This window comes from Ananas comosus, linkage group 6 (genome assembly GCF_001540865.1).
Source record: "Ananas comosus cultivar F153 linkage group 6, ASM154086v1, whole genome shotgun sequence".
Taxonomy (NCBI): Eukaryota; Viridiplantae; Streptophyta; class Magnoliopsida; order Poales; family Bromeliaceae; genus Ananas; species Ananas comosus.
Genome location: NC_033626.1, coordinates 3,401,143 through 3,418,972, shown reverse-complemented (window position 1 = coordinate 3,418,972; position 17,830 = coordinate 3,401,143). Strand labels below are relative to the sequence as shown.

Sequence of the window (17,830 nt, the reverse complement as noted above, 5' to 3'; positions counted from 1 at the left end):
GGTGTAGTTGGGGAGGTAGAGAGGAGAGCCTCCTTGAAGCTCTTCTTACCCAGAGAAGTAGGTGTACTCTTGGTTAAAGCTTGCCCAGTCCATTGCTTGTCATCCTTAATGATTCCAGGGGTGGTGGAGACATCTTTCTCAAAGATGGTAACTCGATTTAATGCTGAGCCGCAGGCATCCGTCCAGCGCACTATTTTGGAGGGGGTGGAGAAGCTTCCATAATGACTTGAATGTTGGAGGTGGGTGGGAGCTTTAATGCCGTAGCCAAGTTTACTTCTGAGCATCTGAAACCTCGTGTCAAGATTGTGGCAGAGCCCAGAGGAAAAAGAGTTGGGGGTCTTCAGGCTCCGGTTCTCCAAAGATTCAAAAGCCGTCCCAATTGCCTTCCCTTGAGCTTGACCTCCGCCGTCTTCCTGTCTTGGGTCGCCTCCTCCGTCTTCCCTGTCTGCGGTAACACCGTCTTCTCCGTCTTCCCTGTCTGCGGTAGCTCCATCGTCGTCTTCCTTTTGCGCCAGAGTTTAAGCTTCGCCTCCGTCGTCTTTCCTTTTAGCTTCGCCGCCGCCATCAGAAACCGAGTTGATCGAGGAACAAGATTATTAATTTCCTTTAAGCGTAGAATTGATAAGCTAAAAACTTAGTAACTCCCCCTAGAGCAAGTGACAAAGGGCTTGGTGGTTGGTACCCGAGACCCAAGTTCGAATCTTAGTTGATTCACATTTTCAGCTAAGTTTATTTCTAAATAAAATAAACGAAGCAGGTAGCGTGCTACCTATCTCTCAAAAAAAAAAAAAAAAAATTTCCTATCAATTATTAAGTTTGTTTTGCTCATGGCCTAGTACATTATTATACTTCAAGGAAATTGAAAGCTCATCCTTAGTTATTTTTACTGACTGATTTTTCAAATAATTTTGTCTTTTATTTCACGATTTGCGTTATTTTTAAAATGACTTTTATCAATCTTTCTAATCTTTAGCCCTAGTTTGGTTAAAAGTCAATCTTTCTAATCTTTAGCCCCAGTTTGGTTGAGGTATAAGAGGTGGGATAACCCCTTATCCCATCCCTATCCTTTATACCCAAACAAAAAAAAAGATGGGATTGCTAACCTTAATTAATATATTGTTTATCTGAGCATGAGTAGGCTCTGTACATGACAGCCGTGATGTTATGATGGAAATTAATTTCCTTATGTATTTGGCTTTGACCAAATAGTCATAATACTTACAAGTGTAAGAATAGTGTGTATGTTAAAATAAAAAATTAAATTAAAATTAAAAATAAAATCAGATTAGTACTTTTCTATTAGGCCGTGTCAAAGTTTGCAATCACCTACTTTAAAAAATAAATTTTTTAAGTCGTTGATGACGTTGAACGGTTGATTGTTGGATATGGAAAGTGGAATTAAATTTTTTATGCAACTAGTACTTACAAAACCAATAAAAAACACTACAACAGAATTAGATTATAGGAACACATGTTTGGGGCACTTTTGTATAAGTGTCCCATTTATGTCAAAACTTAAAAAAAATCTACTAATGCCTAAATATAAAGCTCAATCCAACCAAAAATAAAAGGTTACTCTACTCAACCCATCACACCCAGCCTATTTGGCTCGATTACAAACAAAAAAGAAAAAAAAAAAAGAAAAATCGACTGCCATCTCCCCTTCTTCCCTCACTCAATTCACTGAAATCCTAAACGAAGAGCCCTTCCCTCTCATCCTCCTTCGCCACCGCAGCCAACGAGATAGAGTTCCGGCGATTGCTAAATACTTAAATAAGTGTTGTTAAATTAGCAGCACTTTTTTAAGTTATACCGACATTCTTTAACTGTCACTATATACCTAGTGACTCCACATATAGCAACACTTTTTAAAAGTGTCGGTAATTTAGCCAGCAGCACTTTTTGTGACCTGTACCGACATTTAAAAGTGTCGTTATAGATCGTTTTTGTTGTAGTGAAAATAAACAAAACTTTTTTTTGAGAGAGAAAGATAGTATGCTACCTATTTTGTTTATTTTTTAAAAAAAATAAACTTAGCTGAAAATAAGTGTTGTTAAATTAGCAACACTTTTTTAGGTTATACCGACATTCTTTAACTGTCACTATATACCTAGCGACCCCACATATAGCAACACTTTTTAAAAGTGTCGGTAATTTAGCCAGCAGTACTTTTTGTGACCTGTACCGACATTTAAAAGTATCGCTATAAATCGTTTTTGTTGTAGTGAAAATAAACAAAACTTTTTTTTGAGAGAGAAAGATAGTATGCTACCTATTTTGTTTATTTTTTAAAAAAAATAAACTTAGCTGAAAATGTGAATCCAAGCTCGCATTTGCGCTAAGGACGGTCCGTAAAAAATAAATAAATAAATAAATAAATAGATAAAACTAATTTAAGAAGTGGGATATTTCATTAAATGCATAAAAAAATTGAAATACATGTGCCTCTTTTATAGGTATGTTGGCAAGTCATGTTACCACATTTTTAGCTCCCATAATCCATGTTCCCATCACTAATAACCATTTAACTCACAACTTACTACAAAGTAGAAACTAATACCTAAAACCTCTCCACTAATTAGATCATGGAGAACATGTCTATAGACCACTTCTCATAAATTATATACCACTTTGAACACTAACTAGATCATAGAGCTAGAATGTGTCCATAAACCACATCTCCTAAATTCTAGATCACTTTGAATCATACATTGAAATGTTCAACACTCCTCCTTGATTTAAAAGTTGCATACACTAAGAAGCGATCTGAAGTAAGCATATACTTGTTATGAGGGAGTGACTTGGTAAAAATATCTGCAATTTGTTCATGTGTATTACATTACTTCAGCGCCACTAGTCTTTCAGCTGCCTACTCGCGATCGAATAAAATGATGATGCATGTCGATGTGCTTTGTTCTTCCATGGAATATTGGATTCTTTGTCATTGCTATTGCCGCTCAATTGTCGCACAATATTTTAGTAGCTCCTTCTTGAGGTTGATCAAGATCTTCAAGTAGCCTTCTTAGCCACAAAGCTTTGCAAGCTGAAGATGTCACAACCACATACTCCGCTTCAGAAGATGATAAAGCCGTCATCACTTGCTTCTTTGAACTCCACGAAATAGCTCCTGATCCTAGAGTGAACATACTGCTAAAATGATTTTTCTATCATCCAAACAACCTGCCTAATCACTATCCGAAAATCCAAACAAGTTAAAATTTGTTACATAAGAATACCAAATTCCATAGTTAATTGTCCCAGCAATGTAACACAATATTCGCTTAGCTACTCCAAAGTGATGCTTGGTTGGATTATGCATGAACCTAGAAACAACACCAACTAAAAATGCGATATCCGATCGAGTATGTGTCAAATAGATTAGGCCACCAACTAAACTTCTAAACAATTTTGCATTTGCCATTTTTGTACCATCTTCAAGCCTCATTTTCTCATTGATGTTCATAGCAGTAGCTGTCTCTTTGCAATTTGTCATTTTAAAGTTTTTCAACAAATCTTTAGCATATTTCTCTTATGATATAAAAATTCTATCCTTACTTTGCTTAACTTCAAAGCCAAGAAAATAGTGAAAAAAGCCCAAATCTTTCATATCAAAATGTCCCGTCATTCTGCTTTTAAATTCTTGCATGTGTAAATTAGAATAATCTATGTATATCATATCATCAACATAAAGGCAAATTAAAAGAAAATCATTACCATTCTTCTTTAGATAAAGTGTGGGCTCATTGTCACTTCTCTTAAATCCAGTTTGACAAAAATATGAGTCAATCTTGGTGAACAATGCCCGTGGTGCTTGTTTCAATCCATATAGGGCTTTCTTCAGCTTGTACACCGTATCCTCATTGCCACTGATCATGAAACCTTCAGGCTAGCAAATAAAGACTTCTTCTTCCAATTCACTATTTAGTAAAGCAGACTCAACATCAAATTGGTAAATAGGTAATTTTAATTGAGCAACTAGAGATAAAATAGTTCTTACAGTTTCAAATCGGGCAACAGGAGAGAAAGCTTCTTGAAAATCTATGCCTTGCTGCTGTGCATACCTTTTGGCTACGAGTCGGGCTTTGTGCTTTTCTATGTTTCCATCTGCATGATATTTAGTCTGAAAAACACATTACAAACCGGTCACATTTTTACCTTTGGGCAGGTCCACTAATTCCTATGTTCCATTTTTCTCAATAACTGCCATTTCTTCATTCATAGCATTGCGCCATGCCTCCTCCTCAATTGCTTCATCAAAACTTACAGGATCTGAAATAAATAAAGCAAACTTACTAGTTTCATAAATTTCTTCCAATAATCTGAATTTTCGGGGACTTTCACTCGTGGATTTGGAAGAAGTCTAGCTGCTACTACTTGGTGAGGTTGGTGGAGATGAACTGGTTGGAGAGGTGCTTGTACTTACTATTGTCGAATGAGGAGTTGAATTTGCTAACACATCATTAGAAACCTGAATTTGTGACTCCTCTTGCTTGTCGTTCCATTTCCAACTTGCATTTTCATCAAATATCACATTTCTGCTAATAACAACTTTGCCACTAATTGGGTTATATAATTGAGATGCTTTGGATTGTGCGCAATAGCCAATAAAAATGCATTTTTTGGACTTCTTTTCAAGCTTGTAATGACTCTCAGAATTAATCAAGGCATATGTAATTGATCCAAAAATTTTTAAGTGGCGGCTTACCCCTGGTGTTTTACCTTTCCAAGCTTCCTAGGGAGTCATACATATTACGGACAGCCTTAGTGGGAGGGAGGATGTTTAGTAAGTACACTACTGTTGCAACAGCTTTAGCCCAAAGATCATTCGAAAGGCTCTTTCCTTTTAGTAAACTCCTAGCCATCTCCACTACTGTGCGGTTCTTTCATTCTGATATACCGTTTTGCTCTAGCGTGTATGGAGCAGCGAGTTCCCTGTAGATGCAATTTTCATTACAAAAACAGTTAAAATTCATTAGATAAAAACTCACCACCTCGATCAGTACGAAGAACCTTTAATGGGTAATCACTTTGCTTCTCCACCAACACCTTAAACTTTCTGAAAGCTCTGAATGTTTCTAATTTGCACTTTAAAAAGTAACCCACTTCATTCAACTGGAATCATCCGTAAGGATTGAGTCCTCATAGGCCCACAAAGATCTGCATGCACAAGCTCAAGAGAACATCTTGCTCTCCATGCCTCTCCAATTCGGAATGGCTTTCTACATTCCTTCCTGTATTTGCATCCTTCACATACACTATCAAAAGAGTCAATCTTAGGCCGTCCAAACACCATATCTTTTTTATTTAACAACTTCAAACCATTTATATTTAGATGCCCATATCGTAAATGCCACAAAAGAGACTCATTCTTTAAGCTAGCAGTCAATGGATGCCTATCAATACTCGAAATTTTGAGTGAAAATATTTTATTTGCTATCATTTGAACATTAACTATAATTTGCTCTGAACTTTTCTCTTTAATAGTACATAAGGCATTATCAAACAAAATAGAATAACTACTGTTCATTAACTGCCCAACACTCAACAACAAGTTGTGCGCCAAACTAGGAACATAGAAAATATTACAAAGATGCTTTACTTTACCATGGCTTGTTTTTTCCGTAATTGTACATTTTCCTTCATGTTGAACTTGTTTATCATCTTCAAGACTAACTTGCATCTTCTGTGATTCATCAAGATTAATTTTGAAATATAGATCTCACTCCAGACAAATGGTTAGGACATCCATTATCTAAAAACCAAACTTCATTTAATTCATTATTAACATGATAACAAGCCATGAACAACTTACTTTCATCTTTTTTTTTCCTTCTACATAGTTAGCTGCATGCTTTTCTTTGCTCCAACAATTTGCCTTGATGTGCCCAAATTTCTTGCAATGATAGCATTGGATTCCACTCCGGTTGCCTCAATACTCATTGAACGATTGTCGTTGCTCATCAAATCACCCCCGACGTCGGCCTCGACCATGACCTCGGCCACGGAATCCGCCTCTCCCTCGACCTCTTGCTACAAAATTATCAGACTTATCTTTTTTGTGTAAAAGTCTTCCCCTTCACCTGAAATGCCTTCTCTTCGACATTTTCAGTCGATCTGTTCATTCTAGCATCATGAGCTCGCAAAGAACTCATTAGTTCATGAAATGAAAAAACAGATAAATCCTTAGATTCCTCAATTGCAGCAGCAACATGATCATATTTTGGAGTCAAGCTTCTCAAAACTGTTGCAACTACTGTTTCTTCAGAAATCTTTTCACCATACAATTTTATTTGGTTAACAACAAATGTAACTCTAGATAAAAATTCTTGTCGCGATTTATTGTTTCTCATGAGCAAAGTTTCAAAATCTCGACAAAGAGGCTAAAATATCACAGTAAATTACCTTTGATGACCCCTGAAACTCCTTTCCTGAGCTTCTTTTGCCGTAGTTGCTATAGCAATTCTTGAGAAGATGGACTCATGAACTGCTTGTTGAATGAAAAATAGTAGTGCCTTGGAATCCTGCTTTCTATTTTCCTTCAACTTTATTTCTTCATCGGGATTTGCATATCCATTCTCAACCAAATCCCAAGGTCTTGTGACGTAAACAAAGTCTTCATTTTAATGCTTCAAAATTCATAACATGCACCATTAAAGATCGGAATTGAAGGTTGAGAAATGCTTACGGAGCTTCCAATAGCAGCAGTGATGCTATCCAACACCTTGATTGACACCTGGATGTTCTGATGCCAAGAATGTTGGATATAGGTGGAATTAAATTTTTTATGCAACTACTAGTACTCACAAAACCAATGGAAAACGAGCGAGCCGGCTCGCGTTCGACTCGTGTTCGGCTCGATATTCGGCTCGCTCGAGCTCGACTCGAAATTAAATGAGCCGAGCTTGAACAAAATAAAAGACTCGAAATTCATTTCAAGCCGAGCTTGAGCCTAGATTTAGACTCGAAATTAATTTCAAGCCGAATTTGAGCTGACATAAGCTCGCTCGAGCTCGGCTCATTTCCACCCCTACACAAAACCAATGGAAAAATAGACAAAACTAATTTAAGAAGTGGGATATTTCATTAATTGCATAAAAAAACTGAAATACAAGTGCCTCTTTTATAGGCATGTTGGCAAATCATATTACTACATTTCTAGCTCCCATGATCCATGTTCCCATCACTAACAAACCACTAACTAACAACTTACTACAAAGTAGAAACTAACACCTAAAAACTCTCCACTAACTACATCATGGAGAACATGTCCATTGACCACTTGTCTTAAATTATAGACCACTTTGAACACTAACTAGATCATGGAGAATGTGTCCATAGATCACTCTCCTAAACTCTAGATCACTTTGAATCATATATTGGCATGTTCAACAGAAATAAGATTTAAAAATGTAGCTATGAAACTAAAACCATTCAGCATCAAGAAATTAAGAATATTTCATCATCGCTCTAATTAGTTGTTAGCCCACTTATTGTATGCAGGGAATTGATGATTTGTCTCTGTAAAAAAAAAATGATTGAGTGAAAATAAGTAAAAATTTAAAATGAAGTGACAAACCATTGGTCTAACTTTCCGACTTTCTTTATAAAACTTCAATGTACAGTAGGAATTAATCAAGAATGGAAAAATATATATATAATACAAAAATATTTTTGCTTTTATGTATTGTCATTAAATCCATGTAAATTTCAACTAAATTAGCAAGAAAATTTTGGTCCAAAGAAACCAGTAAATAACTAGTCAAATCCCTATTATTTGTCCATCAAATCTCTATCAAATATTCATAAAAAATAAAAACTTCATTTTCTAATATTCTCCCTCAACCTCAAGCTAGTGTGTGAAGGGATGTAACACCAAGCTTGCTGACCAAATATTGAAATCTTTCTCTACCAAGTGCCTTCGTAAAAATATCTACTAACTGATGATTTATCGATATATGTGTCATAATAAGGAGCCCAGACTATATTTTCGCTCATATGAGATGACAATCTAGTTCGATATGCTTTGTCCATTCATAAAAAACTTGGTTTGAAGCAATATGAAGTACAGCTTGATTATCATAATAAAGCAACATCGACTAATGATGGAAAACAACAAGATCATCAAGTAAATATTTTTAACGAAGTTAACTTACAAGCTGTAGTAACCATGGAACGGCCTCCGCCGACAAGTGAGAGACAACACATTATTTCTTGGCCGGCCATGAAACGTGACTTGTTCCAAGAAAAGTGATATAGCTAATAGTTAATCGCCGAATCGTGGGACAACTTGCCCAATCTGAGTCATAATATGCTTGTAATAATAATGGAGCTATCACACCCTGATGCCCCTTTTGGTAAAGCCTTTCAGGTTGAAAACAGAGTTTAACGAAAAAAAATGCTTTTTTTTTTAAACTAGGAGCCCACCCCAAAACTACCACATGGACAAAATCTTTTCTATACAAACAACCATAATCTTTTCTGTACATGTACGATATAAGAACATAGTTTACATTATTCAACCACACAACCAACCACAATATCGCATAATACAACTACAATAGGGTGGAGAAATCAATCGTAAGTATTACCTCATCTATAAATCCACTCAACAATAAGTAGAGAGAGATAACAAGTCTAAACCACTATAACATCTTAAAAAATCAAATTCAAAATTTATGAGAGATAACAAGTCTAAACCACTATAACATCTTAAAAAATCAAATTCAAATTTTATTTACTACAAGAAAATCAAAACCGATCAAAATTCAAAACTTTAAGGTTGACATCCCAAAACACATCTACATCACAATTTTAAAAGCAATGAATAAAAGGTTACAAAATTATGAAAGTTCGAAGTTCACGAGATAGGTCTAGAAATGAGGAAAGCTAACGAGATTTTATCTATCACGACCTCATAAAGAGTCCCGAACCTCACCACCGCCTCACTTGTAAAACATTGGGGTGAGAAATATGTAAATATGTTTTTCAGTGAGGGCAACATGCAGTCAAGCTAGTCAGCGGAATAGAAAAGATGATAACCAACTAAAGTTGTATAAGAGTAAACGAGTAAAAAGTATGTATGTTAATAGATAAGCTGTAATCAAATCGAGGTACAAAGTATACCATGTATGAACCAGACGATGAGTCCAAGTTATACCCAATCCACAGTTGCCCTATGGGTCTATAGACCTCAGGCAAAAGCCGCACTGCATGAACATGACTTACTAGTCACTTTTGATCTCTTTTCCAAGAAAAGAACATCTATTGTCGATGGCTAAATCAAAATGTTGCACGTGAATGCGCATCATGCAGTGGCGGATCCTGCTGTATGCTTAATTAATCGAATTGCTGAGGAAAGCCGCAAGGTTTACGAGGAGCAATCTGCCGACCACAAAGGTCAAAACACAAATAGAGTTAAGCCAACTAGAAGGTCAATCATATGCCATATTCATAATCGAATGTAACCAACCAATAAGGACAAAACCCATAAAAGAGTAATTATGTGTCATCCAATCCTACTCTACATATCATATTTCCAACACGACAAAGTTCATACTTGAAGATCATGAAGCATGTGAAGAGGAACACAAAATTAAGCCGACGTGTATAGTAACTAAGCATGTATGATATCACGATGATCTATATAAACCGCTCTGCGAATCAAGTATCATCCAACAACATGATATAATAATAGATAAAACTAAAAAGTAGATCTAAATCAAAACCCTAATTGAATTAGGAGTATAGCTCTGGGTAGCATACTTTAATCGGAAGTTAGCCAAAATTCATCATATCAGAGAAAGCATCTCGAGTACATCAAAATCAACTACAATTCAAATCTCTAACGCCTTTAGGGATCAAAAGACAAAGACATTCACAGTGAAAAATTTCTTCTAGAATTGGAAAGGCCACTTTTGACTGCAAATTTAGAGGACTAAACAGTTTCGAAAGGTCATAACCGAAACCAAACTTGTAGAAACCAAAGTTCGACCACCAGATCTCGTATAGTTCTCCTTATTAGATTATGGGACCTCAAACCCAAATAGGGTATGATTAATGTATATTTATAGCAAGATAAGTACAACTATTACAAAAATATCCACAAGTAATAAGATATATAATATATACCAACACTCCCCCTCAATCTAGGCGGGAGGAACGAACGTTTAGATTCAAAACAAAAGTAGAAAATTTTGCAACAGTGAGGTCTTTGGTGAGAACATTGGCAAGTTGATTATGAGTCGGAATGTGTCGGACTTCCATATCACCTAGTGCTACCTTTTCACGAACAAAATGATAATCTATATCAATGTGCTTCATTTGAGAGTGCATAACTAGATTTTGAAACAAATATGTTGCCCCTATATTATCACAGTAAGCTGTAATGGGAGAATTTAATTTGACATCGAGATCCTTTAGAATATGTTGTATCTATGTCACTTCAACATAAGCTGCAACAAGTGCTCGATATTCTGCTTCTGTAGTCGATCGAGCAACCATAGGTTGCTTTTTCGTAGACCAAGAAAGAAGATTTCGACCAACAAAAATACAATAACCCATCATAGAGCAACAAGTTTGATGACACCTAGCCCAGTCTGCATTAGAATACACTAACAATTTTTCAAAATAATTGCGATAAAGCATAAGCTCAAACTATATAGTACCTCCAAGATAGTATAATATCGGTTTTGCAGCTTGCATGTGATGAATCTGTGGAACATGCATATACTGAGAACAAAGATTTACTGCAAAGGTGATACCAGGCCTCATAAATGAAAGATATTGTAGTCCCCCTGCTAAAGTACGATACTCATTTGGGTCGCACAGCTCACCATGTTCAATACTCCAATCATGCTTTATATTTAGTAGTATCGATACTTGTTTAGCATGAAGCATGTTAAATATGTTCAACAGTTCCCTTGTGTACTTGCCTTGTGAAAGTAGCATTCCTTCCAGTAAAACGGTAGCTTCGATACCTAGAAAGTAATGTAGCAAGCCCAAATTTTCCATTGCAAATTCTTTTTAAAAAGCTTGAATTAGACTATGGATCAAAGAATCAGAAGAGCCGGTGATGATAATGTCATCAACATAAAGCAGAAGAAAAACTATACCTGTACTAGTAGAATAGATTAACATACTTAGATCAGAGGGGCATTGCAGAAATCCACAGTCAAATAGAAAGCTAAATGAACCGTTGAAACCAGGCTCTAGGTGCCTGCTTTAACCTTTTTTAAAGCTTGCATACATAATCTGAAAAATCAGGATGAACAAATCCACCCTGTTGCCGAAACATCAAGCTGCCTCATGGACTAATTTCGATGAAGTGCAACAGAAAGAACAGTTCGGACGATGGTAGGTTTCAGAACAGGAGAAAAAGTCTCCGAGTAGTCAAAATGCAACACACCCAACACGCATGAAAATAAAAATCACCAGGCTGAAAGTATGGGCTCCACACTGGTCCTGAGCCCGTAGAGTTTGGATAAAGCACTCCAAAATCAAATAATGACCTTTCCTACATAAAAGTAAAATTTAAATTGAACATGGAGGCAATTCCTAAGTATGTTCACGGATATATCAAGCTGTACAAAACAAAGTGCCAAGAATCGATTTACTATTAGCCCATTAAACATTTCCGCATTGATAAATTATAGGAGTGCAGATTTTATTCCCCATAAAATGACAAAAGGGCAAGGAAAAAAAAAAAAACAAAAAAAAGCACCAAGAGACCTAACTTGCAACATATGACCCACCAAAAGGGGAATAATTATCAAATACTGTACACAGCAGCGAGCTTGCAGATTGAACAACGACACAAAATATCTGAAGGCTCCATAGCCGATCGTCCTTGGGTGTTTTCGGGAGGAACTGTTTCGACCATCACAATAGGGTCTCACTGTCATCACTGTCTTGTTCATATATCTTGTATTCATCATCACTCGCATCAGCACCATTGAAGAGATGCGTAAATTGAGAGTTTTTGCCTTCTCTGTCAAGAGGAAAGCCACGCAGAAGCTCCTGAAGGTAATCATTCGGGATGCTTTCTCCAACATTATCTAATGTTATGTATAGGAATGATCTCTCTTCAACAAGCAAAGATTAGTGTCATCGATGTGTTTTCAAGAAGCTAAAGCTACACTGAAATTTGCATGCAATTAAGAGATAGCTTCACATAATGGAAATTAAAAAAAATAACTTCAAATTATCAAGTAAGATGTTTTGATTACTCTACTAATTCAACAGCCTCAATAAGAGAATGAATGTGGATTATGGAAAGGATATCTGATCAAACAAGAGTCGATGTCTTAAGTTGCACTACTAGCCCCTGAAATTCTACTCACGTTTCATGTTGGTCTTAAAATTTTAAGTGGGACATTCAATACCACAAACTTCTAGAAGTGTTTCATTTTAGTCCAACCTCATCTACTGTTGGAGGAAAAAAATATTTCTTTTGTCAGGTGTATTTGCATGTTCATGCACTACAGCCCTCAAATCTCTTCTCATATTTTAATTCCTTCGACTGATTGAGTTGCAACCTTTCTCTCCAGTTATAAGTTAGACTGTTGGATTAAAAGTACAAGATGGATAGAGGGCCAACAAAATTCATGGTTTATACAGATAAACCAGGCACAGGGAATATTTTTTTTCCATTACTGTAGATTAGGAAATATTTTTCCTCTTGAAGTAGATTGGAGGCAAGTGTTAGTGTAACAACTCAAAGAGTCTGGCATCGAATGGCAAACTTAAAAGTTCAAGGGTAAAAGCAGAACTTGACTAAAAGTTCACAGAATAGTAATGCAATTAGCAAAAAATGATTGAGGTCATTTCTAGGAATGATCGAATGCTAGGCGTATTTTCAAATTTTAATACCTCTCTAAAATTATGTGACAAAAACAACAGAGATTTTCTAGTGGGAACAACTACCAAGATTAACCGCTGCTTGAATATTAATGAAGATGAGAATCGAATAAAAGTTGTTCAGCTTTAGTATGTGAAGCAGAAACAACGTGGATCCCCATTATCCATCTTAAAAAGCTTTAGAAGACTTAGCTTTGTATAAAACATTGTCAACTCTTGACAATACTTCCCCTACCTTAAGAGAGCAGGGATACAAGTCCCAGCCAGAATGAGCCAAGTATTGCTAATTTGCAAACTAAAATAAGACAACATAATTTTTAGGTTTTAAAGGAAGATAAACAAGTGCAAAAACAAAGAATAGAAAAGCTCAATCTGCACTTTGTGATGCAAAACTTTCTCAAAATGCTGTTAACTATGCAAGTTAGAATGGTAAAAAGGAACAGAATATATTGCATCTCTCACATTGCAAATTAAAAGGATACAAGAGTTACCATCAATAGAGAAACCGCCATCCTTTTGTGCCTATATATATCAAGGAGGAGAAACCAATGAAGGAAAGAAGGGGAAAAAAGGGAAAAGGAAAGAAGTGCAGTAGACTTTATTACCATATCAGGAGAATCATATCCGTCCGCTTCCTCTTCTTCCTCTTCATCTTCCTCTTCCTCAGTTTCACCATTAATTATGCCATTTTGATCCTCATGTTCATGCTCCTCAGGTTCTGCAGAAGACGCCTCAGCAAAACAACTAGAATCTGCAAATGATTTGCAACAGGATCATTCAAGTAAATAGAGACAGATGAACAAATCTAAAACGAAGTATTCCTAGTAAAATTTAGTCTGGAATGAGGAGTAAACCTGAGATTATTTGCTGTTCCTCCTCTTCCAACTTCTGAAATTTGCTAACAGCTGCTTCTTTCTTGGACCTCTCAAGTAGTACCTTGGCAGACCTTAACAAGTCTTTCGCAGAACCAATAGGATACAGAGACAAAAACCTTACGGCAACATGCAACCTCAAGGTTTTTATTGCCGACCTAGAGAACCAACCTGTTGAATGCTAAGGAAACAAACTATATTTAAGATAATAAGAATAGATAGCAATATTTATTTTAGATAAAAATGTATTAAACTTTCCAAATTATAGGTCATTTTGATTCGGCTACCCAAACTATAAAAATTTTGATTTTACCACTCAACCTTTCAATTTGTTTAATTTAAGTCAGTCAACAGTACTTTATTTCAGGTAAAAATGTATTAAACTTACCAAACTATAGGTCTTTTTGATTCGGCTACTCAAACTATCAAAATTTTGATTTTACCACTCAACCAATCAATTTGTTTAATTTGAGTCAGTCAACAGTACTTTGGGTTAAAAATGTGAATGTATCATTTATCTTTATAGGTTTAGTATCGTTTATCTTTATAGGTTTAGTTAGTATATTTCATGCAATTCTTGCAACTATATATTCATTAAAGTAATTAGCTTAACTTTTGATGTCAAAGAATTGTTGACCGACTCAAATCAAACAAATTGAAAAAGTTGGGTAGTAAAATCAAAATTTTGAAAGATTAAGTAGCCGATTCAAAATAGTACATAGTTCAGGTAAGTTGTAGACTTTTACCTTTATTTTATACTTCAGACAAAAAACTAATACTAAAAGCTAAAATAAGACATGGCTACTAAGTATGATAACCCAACTTGGGTATAAATATCATAGCAGAGTCATTATTTTGAATGTTACAGCCTAACCTCCTTAAAGTTCCTTTCAGAGATAGAAAATATTTCCAAGTACAATTTTTAGACACCATTTACTTTTAGTTACTCCTTGTGCACACCAGTATAACTATAGCTGGAGCAATTCTTTTCCCTCTTTTATAGAATTCATATCAACAATTTGAACAAAAGCCATGGAAGTGCTCTGGCATATAGATTGTTTAACAGATTTCAGTACACAATGCCCAACTAAATCAGAAATTGAGAATATTTGTACAGTGCCACTTTTTGAATCACCCCTGCTAAAAATTAATCCAAAATTCCAAACTTGCCACAGTTTAGTTAGGGATGCAAACAGATCCGGGTTGGTGGAGCTCCCGCCCCGATCCGCCCCGACGGGGGCAGTAAATGGGAGAAAATAAACAGATTCGGGGCAGGAAACGGGATAAATTTTACGATCCGAGACTAATTCGAGGCAGGAAACGGGAGAAATTTTGACCCGCCCCGAATCCGCCCCAAAATTATTTATATTTTAAAAAAATATTCTTAAAAAATAATATATTTACAAAAAAGTTCAAAATACAAATAAGTTAGTACTCTCATTTCTAATGTATTTGAAACTTTTGAATTTTGTTTTGAATTGTGATTGATATTTTTTATTTTTATAATTGATATTGTTAAATTATATATATAATATTATTAAAAATTATTAATTTATATTTTATAAAATATTAATAATATTATAATTTTATAAAAAATATTAGTTGGCATGGAGGATTCGGGGCGCCGGCGGGAGGCGGGTTACGAAGCGGGGCGGATTATGGGATGTATTTTTTAAACCGTCACGGATTCGGGGCGGAGGCGGGGCGGGATTTTGCTAGTCGGGGCGGGAGGTGGGGTGGGGCTCCCGCCCCCAGATCCGCCCCGTTTGCATCCCTAAGTTTAGTTTAGCTAGCAAAAATGCAATTGTGCCCAAACATGAACGGCATCCTGTACAGAAGCTTTTTTATCCATTTGACCATAAGGAGCACAAAAATAATTTATGCATGCTGTGTATGACATTATTTGCAGATCTTATTATGCTTGCAAAAAACCCTTTGTATAGTGGAAAGGAATATAACCAACATGATAAAAAGCTGCGAGTATCATCCAAACAGTACAAGGTAATTAAATCTGAAGTAATTGAATCTTATACTTCTAACCTTCTGCCTCATCAAAAATTTCGGCATAAAATCTAGAGCATCATAAACTTGAGAAAAATCTTTCAATAAACAAAGGCTCCTGAGAAATATGCTCAGAATATGGAATGAAAATGAATCAGAGCAAAAAGAACAAAAACCAAGCAAAAAACATTCAAAATTCTTTAAAAAATAAAAAAAAAAGAATCAAATCATGTACATTCTCTCTCTCTGGCATATGTCAAGGAGCTATTTGATAATTAGCTGTTGCAATTGCCTAGAGCTCCAGGCAATTTGATCTATATTTTGCTATACTACTGTAACAGTGATCCAAAAGAAGATTCTACCTTTTATCAACTGACTTCAATAAAGAATCTCACTTTGTTAACTAAAAATGAGTTGGAAAAACTAATATACGTACCAAGCAATTTCTTTGCTTCGAAGGTTTTCTTATTTCTTCTTGTATGAAATCATCAACAACTTCAAAAAGTTGCAAGCAAACAAAACTCTTCGAGGGTATTACTTGAAACTGACATATATCCTTCCACCTCTGCTTACTCCTAGAAGCAACATGATCTAAATATAAGAAGCAAATAAAGAAGAAAAAGGAAATACTTAAAAACATCCTTTTTTAAAAAGAGATCATTACTAATAGTAGACATTACATTATTATCACATACATAAAATCAATGCAAGCAAGTATGGAAACAACAATCGATTTTAATCTACAGCCTACTGTGGCATTGCGTCTTCTACAGTTAATCAGGTTCTTCTCACCAACTTCTAGCAAGGGTGTTACTATATGGCATGTTAGTGTATCTGCATTTTTTTTAATATCGTGAGCAAAATGAAAGTGTCTTTGTGTAATGTGTGTTGCAGTCGATACACATAATGATGAAGATCCAGAACAAATGAATCTCAATCTCAAAGAGAACTTCTGAGAGAGAGACTATAGGAGAACTTCTGAGAGAGAGACTATAGAACATACTCTGCCATCTAGAACAAGAGAAGAAAGACAGATCCTTCATTTGATGAGACCTAGGTCTTGTTATTCTACACCTCATTCCAGATTTCCTCATCTTCACGACATCTACCCCAGTTAGCATTCTATGTCCTTTCATATGTGGGCTGCTCTAGAAATCATGACCACCAACATTACATATATCACATATCACTGTGAAGGATTCAGGAACTCCATTGTAAAATATATGATTTTTGGGCCCATTTTAGCTTTTTTTTAATTCAGAAAGTCAAGGTCTTTTTATCGATTCAAATTTGACGTAAATGACCACTGAACCTTCAAGGAAATAGGACAAGCACTGGCTTCTTCAATTGAATGCATGAGAAGTGAAACAGAGAGCATCCAGGTGTTATGAAGTGTGAGACAACCGCAAACAGGTGCAAGAGGCCTGAATTACATAGAACAGAAGTGGTCTGTGTCATGTCGTAGATCACACTGTAACTTCCCTTATAATGGACGACACAATGGTCTTTCCCTGCTTTTGGTTTCAATGAAAATATTGTTTATGCCAATACATCATTATTAGAAAAGCTTTGACTTCCCCTTGTGGTGTAGCATTTTTTGCACTTTGCTACCCTATGGTTTCACTTAACTACTGTGCGTTTATCACTTTGTTACATCATACCAACCTCCCAATACAAGAAGGGCCAGAAATGGCACATGGAGTCAATGGCTTTATTTTATCCTATTTAATATCAACCGGTTTTCGTGAGCCCATAGGCCACTTTGAGTCTACCCCTAATGGGAGATCCTTAAGGCATAAAGGAATAGTAACAACAGTGCAGTTAAGTGCAACAAATGAAACCGCAGGGTACTACAATGCGACTACACTAAACAACTAGAGGGTTATTTGCAACTTTCCCTTTAAATCTTTGCAACTTTCCCTTCAAATCTTTCTATCTTGTGTTGTGACCAGTTTTCAATTGTGGATAGTTCTATCAATCTACCACAACAGGCTTTACAGTTTGAAAATGCACGACTAAAATTTCAGGAACCAATACATGAGATATTATAATCTCTCTCAATTTCGATTTTCGTTTAAACCAAGCATTTAAGTGCCGCGGCA

General features: G+C 35.8%; 1 protein-coding gene and 3 long non-coding RNA genes across 5 annotated transcripts in view; 1 reads left to right on the top strand and 3 right to left on the bottom strand.

The window, feature by feature from the left end:
* Positions 2,498-4,931, bottom strand: LOC109711390. Its single transcript, XR_002216586.1, has 4 exons — positions 4,294-4,931; positions 3,998-4,120; positions 3,715-3,917; positions 2,498-3,133 (listed from the first exon to the last, which is right to left on the bottom strand). It is a non-coding gene; the product is annotated as an uncharacterized LOC109711390 (long non-coding RNA).
* Positions 5,290-11,388, bottom strand: LOC109711389. 2 transcript variants are annotated; one of them, XR_002216584.1, is made up of 3 exons: positions 11,112-11,388; positions 9,124-10,976; positions 5,290-6,626 (listed from the first exon to the last, which is right to left on the bottom strand). It is a non-coding gene; the product is annotated as an uncharacterized LOC109711389 (long non-coding RNA). The 2 variants fall into 2 exon arrangements; XR_002216585.1 differs by having other exon boundaries at positions 5,305-6,626; positions 9,124-9,381; positions 10,665-11,388.
* LOC109711544 (transcription factor tau subunit sfc1-like) overlaps positions 11,542-17,830 on the bottom strand; it is a 38,889-nt gene continuing 32,600 nt past the window's right edge. The window contains exons 10-14 of the mRNA XM_020234661.1: positions 16,165-16,303; positions 13,710-13,908; positions 13,461-13,606; positions 13,338-13,377; positions 11,542-12,053 (exon numbers count right to left, since the gene is read on the bottom strand). Of these exons, the coding sequence (XP_020090250.1) occupies positions 11,878-12,053; positions 13,338-13,377; positions 13,461-13,606; positions 13,710-13,908; positions 16,165-16,303 (700 nt within the window). The 3' untranslated portion in view covers positions 11,542-11,877. The remainder of the gene's footprint in view (positions 12,054-13,337; positions 13,378-13,460; positions 13,607-13,709; positions 13,909-16,164; positions 16,304-17,830) is intronic.
* On the top strand, positions 11,931-17,276 carry LOC109711545. Its single transcript, XR_002216638.1, has 2 exons — positions 11,931-12,021; positions 17,048-17,276. It is a non-coding gene; the product is annotated as an uncharacterized LOC109711545 (long non-coding RNA).